This window comes from Vitis riparia, chromosome 12 (genome assembly GCF_004353265.1).
Source record: "Vitis riparia cultivar Riparia Gloire de Montpellier isolate 1030 chromosome 12, EGFV_Vit.rip_1.0, whole genome shotgun sequence".
Taxonomy (NCBI): domain Eukaryota; kingdom Viridiplantae; phylum Streptophyta; class Magnoliopsida; order Vitales; family Vitaceae; genus Vitis; species Vitis riparia.
This window is the reverse complement of record NC_048442.1, coordinates 20,117,897-20,135,543: the sequence shown is the minus strand read 5'-3', so window position 1 is coordinate 20,135,543 and position 17,647 is coordinate 20,117,897. Positions and strand designations below refer to the sequence as shown.

Genomic DNA, 17,647 nt, shown 5'->3' with positions numbered 1-17,647 from the left:
TTGTAGGTGACTTTTTCTCAATTTTGAAAAAGATGATTTTACGAATGAAAGTGAGGGTAGTCATTTGTAAATAAAGTAATAATATTGGGTAAACATTTTTCTCAATAGTGGAATAAGCAAAGATATTTTGAAGGGACATGGTTGGTAAAAAAAAAAATTTATACATAAAGTGCAAATTTCAAAACATATTAGGTGGTAAAATCTATTGGTCAACCCAAACAAAACACCATCTTCCTTGCATCTTCTGTCCTTTTTTTATTTTAATTTTTTTTTATTTATAAGATTTGAGCCTTTTTTTTATATTTTATTTTATCATGTGTTGTTAGTTTTTTTATTTTTCCTGTTTATATTTTCCTGCTTGGATGCTGAGAAAAGTGGGGAACGAGAATGAAAAAAAAAAAAACAAAATTCTTGATTTTTCCCGTTTCTCAGTTTTGATTTTTCTTGAGTTGTTTTGTTAAAAAAAAAAAAAACAAAAACCTTGCTTAAGGACATGGAAGAGAAAGAAAATGAGTTGTTTTGAGAGGGTTTTGCAGGTGACTTTTTCTCAATTTTGAAAAAGATGAGAGACGACTGAAGGTGAGGGTAGTCATTTGTAAATAAAGTAATAATATTGGGTAAACATTTTTCTCAATAGTGGAATGAGCAAAGATATTTTGTAGGGACATGGTTGGTAAAAAAAAATTCATACATAAAGTGCAACACCATCTTCCTTGCATCTTCTGTCCTTTTTTTATTTTTATTTTTATTTATTTATAAGATTTGAGCTTTTTTTTTTTTTTTTTTTTTTTTTTTTTTTTTATCATGTGTTGTTAGTTTTTTTATTTTTCCTGTTTATATTTTCCTGCTTGGATGCCGAGAAAAGTGGGGAACGAGAATGAAAATATAAAAAAAAAATTCCTAATTTTTTCCGTTTCTCAGTTTTGATTTTTCTTGAGTTGTTTTGTTAAAAAAAAAAAACACAAAAACCTTGCTTAAGGACATGGAAGAGAAATAAAATGAGTTGTTTTGAGAGGGTTTTGCAGGTGACTTTTTCTCAATTTTGAAAAAGATGAGAGACGACTGAAAGTGAGGGTAGTCATTTGTAAATAAGGTAATAATATTGGGTAAACATTTTTCTCAATAGTGGAATGAGCAAAGATATTTTGTAGGGACATGGTTGGTAAAAAAAAATTCATACATAAAGTGCAAATTTCAAAACATATTAGGTGGTAAAATCTATTGGTCAACCCAAACAAAACACCATCTTCCTTGCATCTTCTGTCCTTTTTTTATTTTTTATTTTTTTTGATTTATAAGATTTGAGTTTTTTTTTTTTTTTTTTATCATGTGTTGTTATTTTTTTATTTTTCCTATTCATATTTTCCTACTTGGATGCTGAGAAAAGTGGGGAACGAGAATGAAAATAAAAAAAAAAAATTCCTGATTTTTCCCGTTTCTCAGTTTTGATTTTTCTTGAGTTGTTTTGTTAAAAAAAAAAACAAAAACCTTGCTTAAGGACATGGAAGAGAAAGAAAATGAGTTGTTTTGAGAGGGTTTTGCAGGTGACTTTTTCTCAATTTTGAAAAAGATGAGAGACGACTGAAGGTGAGGGTAGTCATTTGTAAATAAAGTAATAATATTGGGTAAACATTTTTCTCAATAGTGGAATGAGCAAAGATATTTTGTAGGGACATGTTTGGTAAAAAAACAAATTCATACATAAAGTGTAAATTTCAAAACATATTAGGTGGTAAAATTTATTGGTCAACCCAAACAAAACACAATCTTCCTTGCATCTTCTGTCCTTTTTTTTATTTTTATTTTTATTTTATTTATAAGATTTGAGCTTTTTTTTTTTATCATGTGTTGTTAGTTTTTTTATTTTTTCTGTTTATATTTTCCTGCTTGGATGCTGAGAAAAGTGGGGAACGAGAATGAAAAAAAAAAAAAATCCTGATTTTTCCCGTTTCTCAGTTTTGATTTTTCTTGAGTTGTTTTGTTAAAAAAAAAAAAAAACAAAAACCTTGCTTAAGGACATGGAAGAGAAAGAAAATGAGTTGTTTTGAGAGGGTTTTGTAGGTGACTTTTCTCAATTTTGAAAAAGATGAGAGACGACTGAAGGTGAGGGATTACATTTGCAAAATAAGGTAATAATATTGGGTAAACATTTTTCTCAATAGTGGAATGAGCAAAGATATTTTGAAGGGACATGGTTGGTAAAAAAAAAATTCATACATAAAGTGCAAATTTCAAAACATATTAGGTGGTAAAATTTATTGGTCAACCCAAACAAAACACCATCTTCCTTGCATCTTCTGTCCTTTTTTTTATTTTTATTTTTTTTATTTATAAGATTTGAGCTTTTTTTTTTTTATCATGTGTTGTAAGTTTTTTTATTTTTTCTGTTTATATTTTCCTGCTTGGATGCTGAGAAAAGTGGGGAACAAGAATGAAAAAAAAAAAAATCCTGATTTTTCCCGTTTCTCAGTTTTGATTTTTCTTGAGTTGTTTTGTTAAAAAAAAAAAACAAAACAAAAACCTTGCTTAAGGACATGGAAGAGAAAGAAAATGAGTTGTTTTGAGAGGGTTTTGTAGGTGACTTTTCTCAATTTTGAAAAAGATGAGAGACGACTGAAGGTGAGGGTAGTTATTTGTAAATAAGGTAATAATATTGGGTAAACATTTTTCTCAATAGTGGAATGAGCAAAGATATTTTGAAGGGACATGGTTAGTAAAAAAAAATTCATACGTAAAGTGCAAATTTCAAAACATATTAGGTGGTAAAATCTATTGGTCAACCCAAACAAAACACCATCTTCCTTGCATCTTCTGACCTTTTTTTTTTTTTTTTTTTTATAAGATTTGAGCTTTTTTTTTTTTTTTTATCATTTGTTGTTAGTTTTTTTATTTTTCCTGTTTATATTTTCCTGCTTGGATGTTGAGAAAAGTGGGGAACGAGAATGAAAATAAATAAAAAAATTCCTGATTTTTCTCGTTTCTCAGTTTTGATTTTTCTTGATTTTGTTAAAAAAAAAAAAACAAAAACCTTGCTTAAGGACATGGAAGAGAAAGAAAATGAGTTGTTTTGAGAGGGTTTTGCAGGTGACTTTTTCTCAATTTTGAAAAAGATGAGAGACGACTGAAGGTGATGGTAGTCATTTGTAAACAAGGTAATAATATTGGGTAAACATTTTTCTCAATAGTGGAATGAGCAAAGATATTTTGTAGGGACATGGTTGGTAAAAAAAAAATTCATACATAAAGTGCAAATTTCAAAACATATTAGGTGGTAAAATCTATTGGTCAACCCAAACAAAACACCATCTTCAGCCGTTGGATCCCTTGGAAAGTGACCATCTCCTTCCTTGCATTTATTTTCATGTCCTATTTATTTTATTTACAAGCTTGTTAGGTGAAAATTAGTTGTAAAAATTAAATTAATTATTTAATTTTTTTTTAATTTCATCTTAATAAAATTTACTATAATTTTTAATAAAATTAAAGATTAAATCAAGAAAAAAATGTTAATAAAAATGATTTTATCATGTTTGATTTATTTTTAAAAAATATAAAAAATATTATATTTTAAAATTAATAAAATAAATAATTTTTTTTTTAATTTAAATGAACTGTGTATCTAAAAAATATTTATAAATTTATAATATAAAGTTACTTGAAGAAAACATTTTATTAATTTGAAAAAAAAAAAAACATCTTTCAAACATGTTTTTTGTTTTACTTGTTCTAAAAAACTTTTTTATTAACTCAACCAAACATTTTTTTTTTAGAACAATTTTTTTTTTCCAAAATTCAGTTCCCAAACTGTTCTAAAAACACCAAAAACTATTCTTGAAAACTATTTTCTATAATAATTTTCAAGAACAACAACCAAACATGCCCCAATTTTTCTTACATAGATATTTTTCACTCTAATGATAGTGACTCGTAAGACTTCAGAACATATTTACACAATTAAAAAGAATTTATTACATACATAACAATAGAATTTCTTTCTATATTCGATATTTGCTATTATAATTTTGCATGCTTATTATTGTGGATACATCAGTGTTTTGTTTTTTATTTTATTTGTTTTTTGTTTTCATAGTTCTCCTTGCCAATAATAGGGAGTTGTTGGGCTTTCTTGATTGTGGCAGGTGTGAAAGGCACCACCCAATTGATTAAATGTAAATTGATTTCCTTATCCGAGCAAGGGTATATCTTGATAATTGCAATACTACTAGTGAAAACCAAGGATGCAATGGCGGTGGTTTTCATGAGGGATGCCTTCAAGTTCAGTTAGTGATCTAAACTAGTTAGTTTAGATTGATAAATTTATTTGGATTTGATGCTACATACTGTTAGGTTTTACATTAGCCTTCAAGACACATGATTGTTGATGCCAGGTCAAATGAAGATAGATTCTCCCTTGGTTGTGGCGGGGAAAGTTCCTATCCAGCAACTAGAGATTGGGCTAACTTCTTTCTTGCATAAAAGATGTTTGGACAAGTTGTCCGAGCACACCCTCCGAAACCCAAGTAAGATACAAAATGGGTAAGAACCTTTAGAGAGGAGAGTAAATGGGGGAGCCTTTTTGGTCTTGCGTACCTAGGTTATGCTTCAAGAGGGCTTTTATAGTGCTCGGGGGAGAAAAACACTATAGTGTTGAGTTGGCACCTTGTCCTAAACTGCAATGATGGTTGTCTAGTAAGTGACAGAGCAATCAATGCAGTTCAAGACAGTTGGTAGCTCCGTCAGACGACATGTCATGATGCGGCTTGCCGTCGTTTCAACCTGTTGAAGGTATGAGACAGGGTGTGCCAGTCCACTGATGTAGACATAGGGATGGGAGAAGGTCCTGTCAATCACTCCTATGCAAGGAGGAAAATGTCGGGATATATCAGCGATATATTGTGTGTCGGGATACGTCAACACGATATTTTGTGGAGAAAAATCGAAGAGAAGAAAAATTGTTGAAAATCGACAAAAAATCGCCGATATATTGGCATCAGGCGATAAATTGCCGATTTAATGGAAAAAAACGGCCTAAAAGGAAGAAAATCGCCGCTATTTTGGCCGATCAACATGTTACAGTGCTCTCACTACAATAGCTAGTGTGCACTCTAAAAAATGCCTTTTTTTGTGCCGCTGAGGGGATTCGAACCCCAAACAAAAGGTTTGGGGTTTATCTCATCATATCGCCAGGGAAAGCCTGCCCTTTGTTAAATGTATTGCAATAAAAATATATATTTAAAGTCATCATGTAAAGAAAATTTTAAAAGAATATTTTAGAGACCAAATTAATTATAATTATTTTATAATTAAATACAAAAATTTCTTTTAATTGATTACCAATGATATAAAAATTATCATAATAATTTTCTTCATAGTGTTTTTAATATCATTAATAAATTAATTAAATATTAAAAAATTGTACATATATCATAATTTAATTTATATCATTTAATACAATTGAATTAAATGGATCATAATTTTAATATTAATTATATTTTAAAGTTAAACATATTATAATCAAATATCATAATATTATTATGAAATAATATTTGATGTAATTTAATAATAAATGTACACTTATAAAATTTATATTTTTATCGATGCATACGATATTATTATGAAATATGATAAATCATATTATACATATATCAAATTTTTTAATAAAACGACTTTAAAATATTTATTATATTTCTAATTATATTTTTATGAAGTTTTTCTTGTATTTTTTTTTTTTTATAAATTTTGATCAATTTTAGGTTTATCGATATTTTTTTCCAAAATATCTGCTGATATATCTCCGATGTATCCGTAAAATCGAAGTATCGATATATCCGTGATTACCGATATTTTCATCCTTAGTCCTATGTCAGATGGTCGTCGTTTCACGTATCAAGGAGGATTTGGGGGCTGGTAAGAATATGTTGTCCGCTCAATGAGCCCATACGATTCGGATAGAACGTTCCTAGGTACTTCGGTGGTTGTCCGGCATCATTGGAGGGAATGACACGCAAACCGACACGGGTACTGCCACATGGATAAACGCGTGGAGGTACACGTGGACAAGCACGTGGCTGAGGATCCCCACAATGATCATTGTTGATTAATTCACAATATGATTCAAGTATGATTGAGTTATTTGGAGCATAAAGACATAAATAAGGTATATTATAGGTTGAGATTCATAACAAGTTTGAAACCAAATTGGAAAATCCAAAATAAACAAGGAACGCTTAAGTGCCCACAATAATCGTGTGTATTAATTTTGACGGTTAGTCACATCTCCTCAAGTTGTTAAGGTATTTACTAAGGAGCATAAGAGTGCTACATCATGGATATGAAAGTGATTGTATGTGTTGACTGGTATAAGATTCTTAAAAGAAGGTAGCATATGATTGATGTAGTATCGTATATTCACACCTTCTTATTTAGTAAAGTTGCTCCATGATTAATTGACCTATAATTCTTATATTTGTTGAATTTTTGAGAGACTCTGTAGATGGTTTTTCACATATCTCATGTGTTAATTGTGAGATTGTTACCAAAAGTTTTAAACTAGCTAAAATTAAAAGCCATTGTATCCATTTAGCAAAGGGAGACTCATTAAGCCCTAATTATAAAACATTGTCATTGAGTTATAAATTTTTATAACTTGTTTTTTTTCAATTTATATCTTATTTTATATTATTTTTATAAAATCAATATTTGTATCACTAATCCTTTCTATAATAAAATTTAATATCATTTAAGTTTCAACACATATTTTAAATTTGAAACCTTTTCATTATTAATTCCTTGAAACAATAAAATCAAAATTAAGCTATTTACATTTAGTTGACAATTTTGTTTTATTTATCCTTGTTTAGGACTTTGTGTACTTTCTTGTAATTTACATTATTCTTGTAGATTCAAGATTGCTACATAACCAATCCGAGATTAAATAAGTATGGTTGAGTTAATTAAGAATAATGACATACAAGACATATTTTTTTAAGGTTCCTAAGTTACCAAAATTAATTTTTTATTTATTTATAAAATATAAGGTAAAATTGATTCCAAATCCATTAGACTTTTCTAATATATGCATATTAGAGAAGTTCTTGGCTTTTTGAGACAGATTCTCATCCTCTCAAGGGGATGAGGAGTCCATTAAGGAATACAATAGTACTGGATCTTGGATGTGAGATTATGTTTACGTTCTAAGGTGTGGGTCTCAAGGACTATTACAATAAAATTGTAAACAAAAAATAAAATAAAATTGCTCTCTTCTATCTTATAAACATATTACAATTCAAAATTAAATAATTAAGTATTCATTTAGATATATTTCTTATTTTTTATTTAAAAATAATAATAATTAATATAAAAAAGGATAATCTCTTGTACAAAAATATAGATTTATTTTATAGTTTTAAAAAATACTTTAAAAAATTTTGAAATTTGAGGTAGTGAAACTTTTTTGATACCTTTTTCAGTTTGTTTGTTTGTTTTTTTTTTTTTTTTTTTAAATAGTTTTTAAAGCCTCCAAGTATTCTTGTTTATAAAGGTTGCTGCTATTTTCTTATTTCAAAATAGAAAAAATAGAAAATATATTCAAATGCCACTATGTTAATTGATATTTAGAAAAAAAATTAAAATTTAAAATCAAAACTTAAAAAAAAATAAGAATTATTTAAAAGTAATATTTTATAAATTTAAAATATTAAATGTTAAAGGAGTTATAATGGTATTAACATGTGTAATGGGATAGCATAGCATGGACTATAAATTCCTACACAATCCAAAATCTTAACTCATTTATTAAATAGATTAAATGGATTGTTTGTTAATTCATGTATCAATGAGTTATGTTTGCATAAACTCATTCTGACAGATTACTACATAGATAGTGTTGAATTAAATTGAGTAGATTTTCAGTATTTTCTTACCTCAATTGGAATGGTTGGTACATCATAATTTTAGAAGAGGCTGATTAACTGATTGAGAGAAAAAGTATATTGGAAAAATAAGCTTCATACCATACTCCATTTCTGTTCCCACCTTTACAATCCTAGATGTTTGAGAGCTTTTTGATAAGGCTCAACATTGGGTAAGCAAGAAGCTCACCAAATTTAATAACCATCCAAGAGGTGGAAATTCTGGAGTCCAGATGTTTTGGCACGAGGGATGGTGCATGCACCATCAGCCAGTTTTGAGCCAGTGAAGCAGTCCATATGTACAAAACCCTGTGAAGTAGTGGTGCTGGAGATGGGTCTTTTGTCTCATCTTAGTGCACCTCATATGACAGTTCTGAAGCTAGACGGGGAGTGATGGACATTTTTGTTTAGAAGTCGGATATTTACTATCAGTAACAAAGCATCGAATCTTGTCTTCATTAATTAGAATTGAGGGAATCATGGTCCGAGAGGAGGGGACCCTGATGTGTTGTCTAGGAGCCATATGAGAAGCAATGGTGATATCATTATCATGTTCATTCCATCAAGGTTCTCTATTCCAAAAATATGATTCAATACCCAGTTTCTACATATGCTGCTAATTAAAGATCTTATTTCATCAACTACTGCATGAGACGAGCCAAAATAACATTCAAAGATATGATAAACCTTCTTCATCTCCATGGCCAAATTTAGAGCTTGCAGTGCAGCAGTGCAGAGGTGATGCCATCAAACTCTTTGGCCCCTCAAGTAGGCAACATGAGCTTGCAAGGTGGCTTCCTTATACTTTGGAGGATTCTCTTGAGTTACCAACTCCTTAATTGGTGAATAAAGCTTTGAGGATGGGAAAAGATTTGTGCCAAAAGCACTTGCCACCGACACTCTTGGGCTTACACGATTTACCAACACTCTATGTTCTATGCTTTTAAACCTGTCATTTGTTATGACCTGAAAAATCCAACAAAAGACAAACTTATTTTAATAATCAATTAGTAATTAATGTCATTATTTTGCATATATAGATCAAGTAAAGCCAGTACTGCAACATAAGTTAGAATTACCTGTAGAGAATCTCCAACGTTGATTACTAGTGCTCCAGGCATGGGGGACGCATCGATCCACTGATTCTGATGAAGAACTTGGAGACCACCCACTTGGTCTTGTAAAAGTACTGCGAGGAAGCCGCTCTCAGTATGTCTGCGGGCACCTAGAGTCAATTCTGGCTCAGGGCACGGTGGATAGTAATGACCCGCATGAAAAATCATCTCAGCACATTCCATGTCTTTCAAACGGTGTACATCTAGTCCTAGAGCCTCTGACAGTAATTCAAATAAAGTACACCCCAACCTCTTTACTTGCTTCGAGTATTCCATCACTATATCTCTGCAAGTTCATCAAGTCAGAGTGCAGAGTTTCACATATTAAGACAAGCCTTAGGACATACCTGCACACTGCGGGAAATTCTGTGGGGTCTGGAGAACTAGGAGCCATAGCCCAAGATAAGCAGTCCTTCCAAGTAGCCACCGTTGCCTGGCATAAATCAAATTTGGAAAAATATGACACCTTTTCCTTGAAGTCGCGTTTGTAGAACTCCTTTTTCACTTGAGTGTCTTGCTCATGAAATCCGCGAATCCCATCTATCATCTCCTCCAAAACACTTGCGGGAATCCCATGGTTGACTGCCTGAAAGAATCCCCAGTTTTCACAAGCTTCTCGAACTTGGTCCATGATTTTAGCCCGCAGAGTTGCACTGTCATTAATGCCATCAAGGTCTACCAAGGGAACCCTGAACTGGGAGACAGCCGAACCTGATTTCGCATTGAGATTATACTGTGGATGGATGAACATAGGAGGGATCTTGGTTATCCCAGCATCTACAAGCCCTTTCACTCCACTTTTTGAATCATCAAAAGCTTTTAATTCCCTTTTCTGATCATGTTCAACTTCAACTCCTGAGCTTGTCAGAATCATTTTCCGTTTACTCTGTGAGATGATGAGTCAACCGGAAATGAGAATGAAATTTACGTCTACAAGGTGAAAGGTAGAATATAAGATGGAAATATGTGTTTCTAAAGAAAAAAAGGCACATAGTATATTTTTTGAGAAAATTTTTTAAAATTATTTCTCAATTATTTTAAGAAATCGAAATCTGTTTTGGAGCTCAAACATAAAAATATATTTTAATTTTCTTGGTTTATTCTTCTTCCATGATGGTACCATAACCTTAAACTAATATCGAAAAAGAACCGATTATTTCTCTATAAACAAAAGTAAAGTTGAAAAAAGTAGAGTTAGAATCCAATCTCGACAAGGATCATATGGGATAATGTATCTATAGAAATGGAGAAGAAAGATAGCGAAATAAGGAAGAATTTTGTGATGCATCCGTTGGATTTTGATTAACATATTCTTAATTTACGTGACATAAATTAACACATGCTTGATGTAAAAGCTCACGTGGGATAAGGTATCTATGGAAATGGAGAAGAAGATAACGATAGAATTTTGTGATGCATCCGCAAGCAGTAACATTTCTTGGATATTGATTAACACATGCTTGATTTAAAAGCAACGAGTGTTTTTCAAAATATTTTCTCAAAAATACCCTTGTGAATCTCCGTCCAAGCCCATGATGTTTGGGTGTTTTCTAATTGACATCTATCCAAAAAAAAAAAAAAAATTGTTTATGATGTGCTGTTTAGGAACCATATGATCAGAAGCAGTGATGATATCATATATATTCATTCCATCAAGGTCCTTCTCTTTTCCAAAATATATGATTCAATGCCCAATTTCTACATCATTTCATCAAGTACTGCATGAGACAACAACCAAAAGAGCATTCAAAGATATGATAACGTCCTTCTTCATCTGAATGGCCAAATTTAGAGCATGAAATGCAGTAGTGCAGAGGTACATTCCATCAAACCCTTTTGCCTCTCAGGTAGGCGACATGGGTTTGCAAGGTGGCTTCCTTATACTTTGGAGGATTCTCTTGAGATAGCAACTCCTTAATCGGTGAATAAAGCTTTGAGGATGGGAAAAGAGTTGTGCCAAAAGCACTTGCCACTGACACTCTTGAGCTTTCACTGTTTACCAGCACTCTATGTTCTATGCTTTTAAACCTGTCATTTGTTATAACCTGAAAAATCCGACAGAAAAACAAACTGACGTTAATTTGCATAGATAGATCAAGTAAAACCAGTACTGCAACAGAAGTTAGAATTACCTGTAGAGAATCTCCAACGTTGATTACTAGTGCTCCAGGCATGGGGGACGCATCAATCCACTGATTCTGATGAAGAACTTGGAGACCACCCACTTGATCTTGTAAAAGTACCGTGAGGAAGCCGCTATCAGTATGTCTGCGGGCGCCTAGAGTCAATTCTGGCTCAGGGCACGGTGGGTAGTAATGGCCCGCATGAAACATCATCTCAGCACATTCCATGTCTTTCAAATGGTTTACATGGAGTCCCAGAGCCTCTGACAGTAATTCGAACAGAGTATACCCTAATCTCTTTACTTGCTTCGAGTATTCCATCACTATATCTCTGCAAATTCATCAACCACATAACGGCAACACTTGGAAACAGCTTATTGATGAAATTTGAGTTTATGGGAATTTTATTTTTCATTTCTCTGTAAGTCTTTTGGCCCTTTCGACATACCTGCATACTGCTGGCAATTCTGTGGGGTGTGGAGGATTAGGAGCCACAGCCCAAGATAAACTGTCCTTCCAAGTAGCTGCTGTCGCCTGAAATAAATCAAAATTGGAAACAAATGATACCTTTTCCTTGAAGTCGCGTGTGTAGAACTCTTTTTTCATTTGAGTGTCTGGCTCATGAAATCCGCGAATCCCACCTAGCATCTCCTCCAAAACACTTGCGGGAATTCCATGGTTGACTACCTGCAAGAATCCCCAATTTTCACAAGCTTCTCGAACTTGGTCTATGATTTTAGCCCGCAAAGTGGCAATTTCATTAACGCCATCAAGATCTATCAAGGGAACCCTGAACTGAGAGACAACAGAACCTGATTTCGCATCAGGATTATAGTGTGGGTGGATGAACATAAGAGGGATCTTGGTCATCCCACCATCTACAAGCCCCTTCACTCCACTTTTTGAAGCATCAAAAGCCTTTAATTCACTTTTCCGATCATATTCAGATTCAACTCCAGGGCTTGGCAGGATCATTTTCCGTCTACTCTGTGAGATGATGGGCCAAGTGAACGGGAAACGAAGAAAAGGGTGGATAAGAAGGTATTTGACAACCAATTTTTAATCATTACTAGAAAAAAAAATTGAGAACAATTTTTAAAATTAATTCAAATTTATTTTATGTAACAAAATTCTATTTTGAAATGCAAACATAAAAAAAAAAATTCTTGATTTATTTTTCATGAAAATATTGATCCATTTAATTAATACACCTCAATTCTAATTTTATCTTGCATCCATTTGAACTTAAACTTTACTAAGGTTTTTTAGATCAATTTTCTATCATTACCTTGTAAGGCTTACCAAGTATGGAATAACTTGAAGAGTTTAAAGCCGGAGTATCTCTTGAGAGGTTTAATTAGAACCATAATCCAAAGAAATAGTTTGGAACATTTGTCTTTAAATGTCTTATTGTTTTAAGGATCTCAACCATAATTCAACTATAAAGCTTGAAGGTTTTGGCCAGAACCTTTGTTAATTAGTAGAACCCTCAATGTGGTTAAAACTTGAAGAGGGTAAATGTAAGTTTTTGTAAACTAAACTACTACAAAAATCTTAAATTTGCATTTTCTTTTCTCTTTTGTATTTAATTTATTAGTAATTGTTTATTTATGATTTTTTATATTATTATATATAATTGTCAATTGCATTCATAATGGTTAAATTTGTACAAAGTGTCTATAATTTAATGCACTTTCTTTTCCCTACCTCTTACCCTCTTTTGGGTGATTACTTTAGGTTGATTAGTATATAAATTTGACATTATTTTACTATCTCAAAAGCTCAAGAGAAAGGTGAGCAAGTCCAAAGGAGCCTTCATTTCACATTATTTTCTCCTAATTCCTCACTTCCTTCAAACTAAATGAACCTAAGAGAAAACGTCTCTACAGCTGCCGTCATGTTTCCCTTTTACTTTTCTCTTTCCATCTCCTTTTCATCTCTTCTTTCTCCCTATAGTCACGGGCAAAATCTCATCTTCTTCTCATATCTATCCCTCTCACTCTCTCTTCCTCTGTATCCTTGAATAGTCATCATGGATCCTTTTGTTAACCAATTTCCATCACACTATCACCTCACCACTATGGATTCTGAATCCACCCTCCTCACTTCCTTTCTTCCAACAACCTCTTGATAGGGGAACGATGTTAATTGTGGTTCATGGAAATCGTTCCACCATAAATCTTTCAACGATGTTGTCCTCTCTGCCATTTCACTTTGTACAACATCATGACTTCCACAACGTCCCTTCATTCCATTAGATCACACATCTCTGATGTAGTATATATATATATATATATATATATATATATATACACCTGAACAATCATTCGAACTAGGCCATGGTTTAGCAATTGGATCAGCGGGTGGTTTGATTTAGTGCTAACGAACTCATTTCCCATCCAAATGGTGAATTAAATTAGATTCAAATTCGATTAATGGTTTGATTGGTCAAGCCTCAACCATCAAGTCCAATTTTTAAAACATCAATAAAAGTAATTAGCAATGTAACATCCAATAACTATTGTACTGTAATTAGTTTTCCCTAAATTACATATTAGGATTATTATGGTTATTAATTTATATTTAATAACTTTTAATTTTCAATTGTTTAGATATAAGTATGAAAATGAAAGCTCTCTTTAGTACCATTTCTCTTAAGAATTCTTTTGAATCTTAAAATTTAAACTTCACTCAAATTCTTTTGCACTTGATAATTTTATTTTTCTAAAAAAAAAAAACTCCATTTAAATTCATCCTACCAAGTTAGATAAAAATGTTCATACCAGTTCATATTCAAAATTTTTAAGAAACAAAATCCTTAAAAAAATAATTAGAAAAAGAAAAATAAGAGATGCCACAACACGTGTACCAAAAGGCCCCACGTAACCTAACCTTTTATGATCTAAATATAAGAAATCTTCTTTTTTAATACAAGAATGATGACATTTTTTTTATCATTTTATATTTTTCTATCTTTATTGTGTTCTATATCATAAAAATTTTCAAATAGTTTTTAGATTTATTTATTATTATTATTATTATTATTATTGTTATTATTATTATTATTTTAAAAAACTAGTTTTGTGGCTAGGATTTTGAATGGTAAAAGAAACTACAATGTTGAGAATTTTTTAAGGTTTAACTTATGCATATAAATTTTTTAAAGATTCAAAATTTATTTTAAAAATAATATGTTATTTTTTTATTTCCAAAATCTCTTATCTTCAAATATTATTTCATCATACTCAGTAGTTAGTGCTATTGTTATGGAAAAACGGGAATAAACAACAAAAAAATAAGAACAAACAAATTTATATGAAAAACCTAAATGGAAAAACTACGAATATAAGAGAAAAAAATTCATTACCTTAAAAATTGGTATAAAAAAAGAGAAAATTGAGTAACTATCCATACTGTATAAGTATAAACATCATAACCCTAAATACTATACACTATCGTATATATATGATAGAGAAATAAATAAAACAGGTTCATACCATCACAGCCCCAAAAAATCTCATAATTTATTTATTTTATCACATTTATTGCATCACAAACATTTTAGATTAGAACAAATAGAATTCGGGTTATGAAGCTTTAATAGCCACTTCTTCATTCCGTGGCCCAAAGTGCGGTATATGAGGTATATATATTTATAGTGTTGTTTTTTGAATTTTTTTCTTTTTAGTAATTTGATGTAATAAGTAAGAAAAAGCCTGGCAGACTTTCCTCCCAACTCATGCTTGCTTTCCTCAATGGAAGTGGGACCGGTCAAATCAGACCCATTAAAATCCCATGATAATTTGCCTATTATTAATTCAATGCTTTCCTCAATTGGAATGATTAGTGCATTGCATGTCACGTCTAACCGATTAAGGAGTTGCTAACCCAAGAGAATCCTCCGAAGTATAAGGAAGCCACCTTGCAAGCCCATGTTGCCTACTTGAGAGGCAAAAGGGTTTGATGCAATGCACCTCTGCCCCTACTGCATTGCAAGCTCTAAATTTGGCCATGGAGATGAAGAAGGTTTATCATATCTTTGAATGGTTTTTGTTCTTGTCTCATGGTGTTAACGAATGAGATCTTTAATTAGCAGCTTATGTAGAATTGGGTATTGAACCATATATTTTGGAAAAATATATGAAGCTTCATCTTCATATTATACTCCATTTCTTATCCCGGTACGCAAGAAACTCTCCAAATTCAACATGCATCAAAGAGCTGGAAATTCTGGAGTCCAGATGTTCTGGCACTTTGTCAGTCAGTGAAGAAATGAATATGTACAAATCCCTGTTGAAGTAGCAGTGCTGGAGATGGTCTTTTGCAGTAGTCTTTTGTCTCACCTTACTGCAGCTCACATGATCTTTCTGAAGTTAAAGGGGATTGCTGGACATTTTTGTTTTGTAGTTACATATTTTCTCAAGGTATAACAAAACATCAGCTTACATATCATATTCATTCCATCAAGGTTGTCTATTCCAAAATATATGGTTCAATACCCAATTCTACATAAGCTGCTAATTAAAGATCTCATTCGTTAACACCAAGAGACAAGAACAAAAACCATTCAAAGATATGATAAACCTTCTTCATCTCCATGGCCAAATTTAGAGCTTGCAATGCAGTAGGGGCAGAGGTGCATTGCATCAAACCCTTTTGCCTCTCAAGTAGGCAACATGGGCTTGCAAGGTGGCTTCCTTATACTTCGGAGGATTCTCTTGGGTTAGCAACTCCTTAATCGGTGAATAAAGTTTTGAGGATGGGAAAAGAGTTGTGCCAAAAGCACTTGCCATTGACACTCTTGAGCTTACACGGTTTGCCAACACTCTATGCTCTATGCTTTTAAACCTGTCATTTGTTATAACCTGAAAAATCCAACAAAAAATAAACTTATGTTAATAATGAATTGGTAATGTCATTAATTTGCATAGATAGATCAAGTAAAGCAAGTACTGCAACAGAAGTTAGAATTACCTGTAGAGAAACTCCAACGTTGATTACTAGTGCTCCAGGCATGGGGACCAAATCGATCCACTGATTCTGATGAAGAACTTGGAGACCACCCACTTGGTCTTGTAGAAGTACCGTGAGGAACCCGCTATCAGCATGTCTGCTGGCGCCTAGAGTCAATTCTGGCTCAGGGCACGGTGGGTAGTAATGACCCACATGAAAAATCACCTCAGCACATCCCGTGTCTTTCAAATGGTTTACATGGAGTCCCAGTCCCTCTGACAGTAATTCAAATAGAGTATGCCCTAATCTCTTTACTTGCTTTGAGTATTCCGTCACTATGTCTCTGCAAGTTCATCAACCACATACAATGGAACACTTGAGAACAGCTTGACGATGAAATTTGATTTTATAGGAATTTTATTTTTCATTTCTCTGTAAGTTTTTTTGGCCCTTTCGACATACCTGCATACTGCTGGAAATTCCGTGGGGTCAGGAGGATTCGGAACCATAGGCCAAGATAAACTGTCCTTCCAAGTAGCTGCTGTTGCCTCAAATAAATCAAAATTGGAAAGAAATGACACCTTGTCCTTGAAGTCGCGTCTGTAGAACTCCTTTTTCATTTGAGTGTCTTGCTCATGAAATCCGCGAATCCCATCTATCATCTCCTCCAAAACGCTTGCGGGAATGCCATGGTTCACTACCTGAAAGAATCCCCAGTTTTCACAAGCTTCTCGAACTTGGTCTATGATTTTAGCCCGCAGAGTTGCATTGTCATTAACGCCATCAACGTCTATCAAGGGAACCCTGAACTGGGAGACAGCTGACTCTGATTTCGCATCAGGATTATAGCGTGGGTGGATGAACATAAGAGGGATCTTGGTCATCCCACCATCAAGAAGCCCCTTCACTCCACTTTTTGAATCATCAAAAGCTTTTAATTCACTTTTCCGATCATACTCAGGTATATTTCTGGTGGTAGCCATTTGGATTGAATGGAGGAAGCTCTGATGCCAAGTTAATTTCAGAGAAGAAAGAGCAGGGAAAGAACGAAGATGACGAGAAAAGGAGTTTTTCTTTCTAAAATGAGGAAAAGCAGTGAGGTTTTTAAGGCTACAAGGCAAAGAGAGTAACCGACTGTACAGGTGGCGTATGAGAATATTCTATATCTAATCTTCACTAATAAATACATAATTAGTGCTCGCAGATTCAACTGCAGAGCTTGCCAGGATCATTTTCCGTTTACTCTGAGATGATGGGTCAAGTCGATGGGAAATGTGTGTGAAATACGCATATATGAAAGGTGTGGTTACCGGGAATAGGGGGATTTTTTACCAGAGTGCGGGCAGTTTAAAAAATTAATTCCTAAATTACGTGGTGGAAAAAATAATTCCAGATCTATTATAGTTTTTGTAGAGAACGTTATTTCCTTTTAAAATCGTCTCAAAAACGATTTATATACAATTTCTAAAATTTATTTTTTTAAAAAAATTTGCACACTAAAATCGTCAATATCTAAAAAAAAAAAAAAAGAGAAATTTTCTCTTGA

General features: G+C 32.5%; 2 protein-coding genes across 5 annotated transcripts; both read right to left on the bottom strand.

Annotated features, from left to right (window-relative positions):
- Positions 1–8,506: 8,506 nt before the first annotated feature.
- Positions 8,507–17,190, bottom strand: LOC117926153 (1-aminocyclopropane-1-carboxylate oxidase homolog 1-like). Of its 4 annotated transcripts, XR_004653068.1 has the most exons (4): positions 11,597–12,156; positions 11,158–11,479; positions 10,728–11,070; positions 8,507–8,538 (listed from the first exon to the last, which is right to left on the bottom strand). XR_004653068.1 is itself a non-coding variant. In XM_034845233.1 (3 exons), exons 1-3 carry the CDS (start codon positions 17,082–17,084, stop codon positions 10,852–10,854), a joined length of 1,062 nt encoding a protein of 353 aa, XP_034701124.1. In that variant the 5' UTR covers positions 17,085–17,179; the 3' UTR covers positions 10,639–10,851. The 4 variants fall into 4 exon arrangements, 3 of the variants coding, with proteins under 3 accessions (XP_034701124.1, XP_034701123.1, XP_034701125.1); XM_034845233.1 differs by lacking the exons at positions 8,507–8,538; positions 11,597–12,156 and adding an exon at positions 16,564–17,179 and having other exon boundaries at positions 10,639–11,070; XM_034845232.1 differs by lacking the exon at positions 8,507–8,538 and having other exon boundaries at positions 10,639–11,070.
- On the bottom strand, positions 8,560–9,911 carry LOC117926155 (1-aminocyclopropane-1-carboxylate oxidase homolog 1-like). The gene is made up of 3 exons (XM_034845235.1): positions 9,373–9,911; positions 8,990–9,311; positions 8,560–8,876 (listed from the first exon to the last, which is right to left on the bottom strand). The coding sequence occupies exons 1-3, from the start codon at positions 9,897–9,899 to the stop codon at positions 8,658–8,660; spliced, it is 1,068 nt and encodes a 355-aa protein (XP_034701126.1). The 5' UTR covers positions 9,900–9,911; the 3' UTR covers positions 8,560–8,657.
- Positions 17,191–17,647: the final 457 nt, after the last annotated feature.

Excerpts from the sequence above, each read along its gene's own strand:
- LOC117926155 (XM_034845235.1), bottom strand. The coding sequence starts at position 9,899 with ATGATTCTGACAAGCTCAGGAGTTGAAGTTGAACATGATCAGAAAAGG. Across the intron at positions 9,312-9,372 it reads GAATTTCCCGCAGTGTGCAG|AGATATAGTGATGGAATACT; the intron begins GTATGTCCTAAG and ends ATGAACTTGCAG. Across the intron at positions 8,877-8,989 it reads ACGTTGGAGATTCTCTACAG|GTCATAACAAATGACAGGTT; the intron begins GTAATTCTAACT and ends TGGATTTTTCAG.
- LOC117926153 (XM_034845232.1), bottom strand. The coding sequence starts at position 12,123 with ATGATCCTGCCAAGCCCTGGAGTTGAATCTGAATATGATCGGAAAAGT. Across the intron at positions 11,480-11,596 it reads GAATTGCCAGCAGTATGCAG|AGATATAGTGATGGAATACT; the intron begins GTATGTCGAAAG and ends ATGAATTTGCAG. Across the intron at positions 11,071-11,157 it reads ACGTTGGAGATTCTCTACAG|GTTATAACAAATGACAGGTT; the intron begins GTAATTCTAACT and ends CGGATTTTTCAG.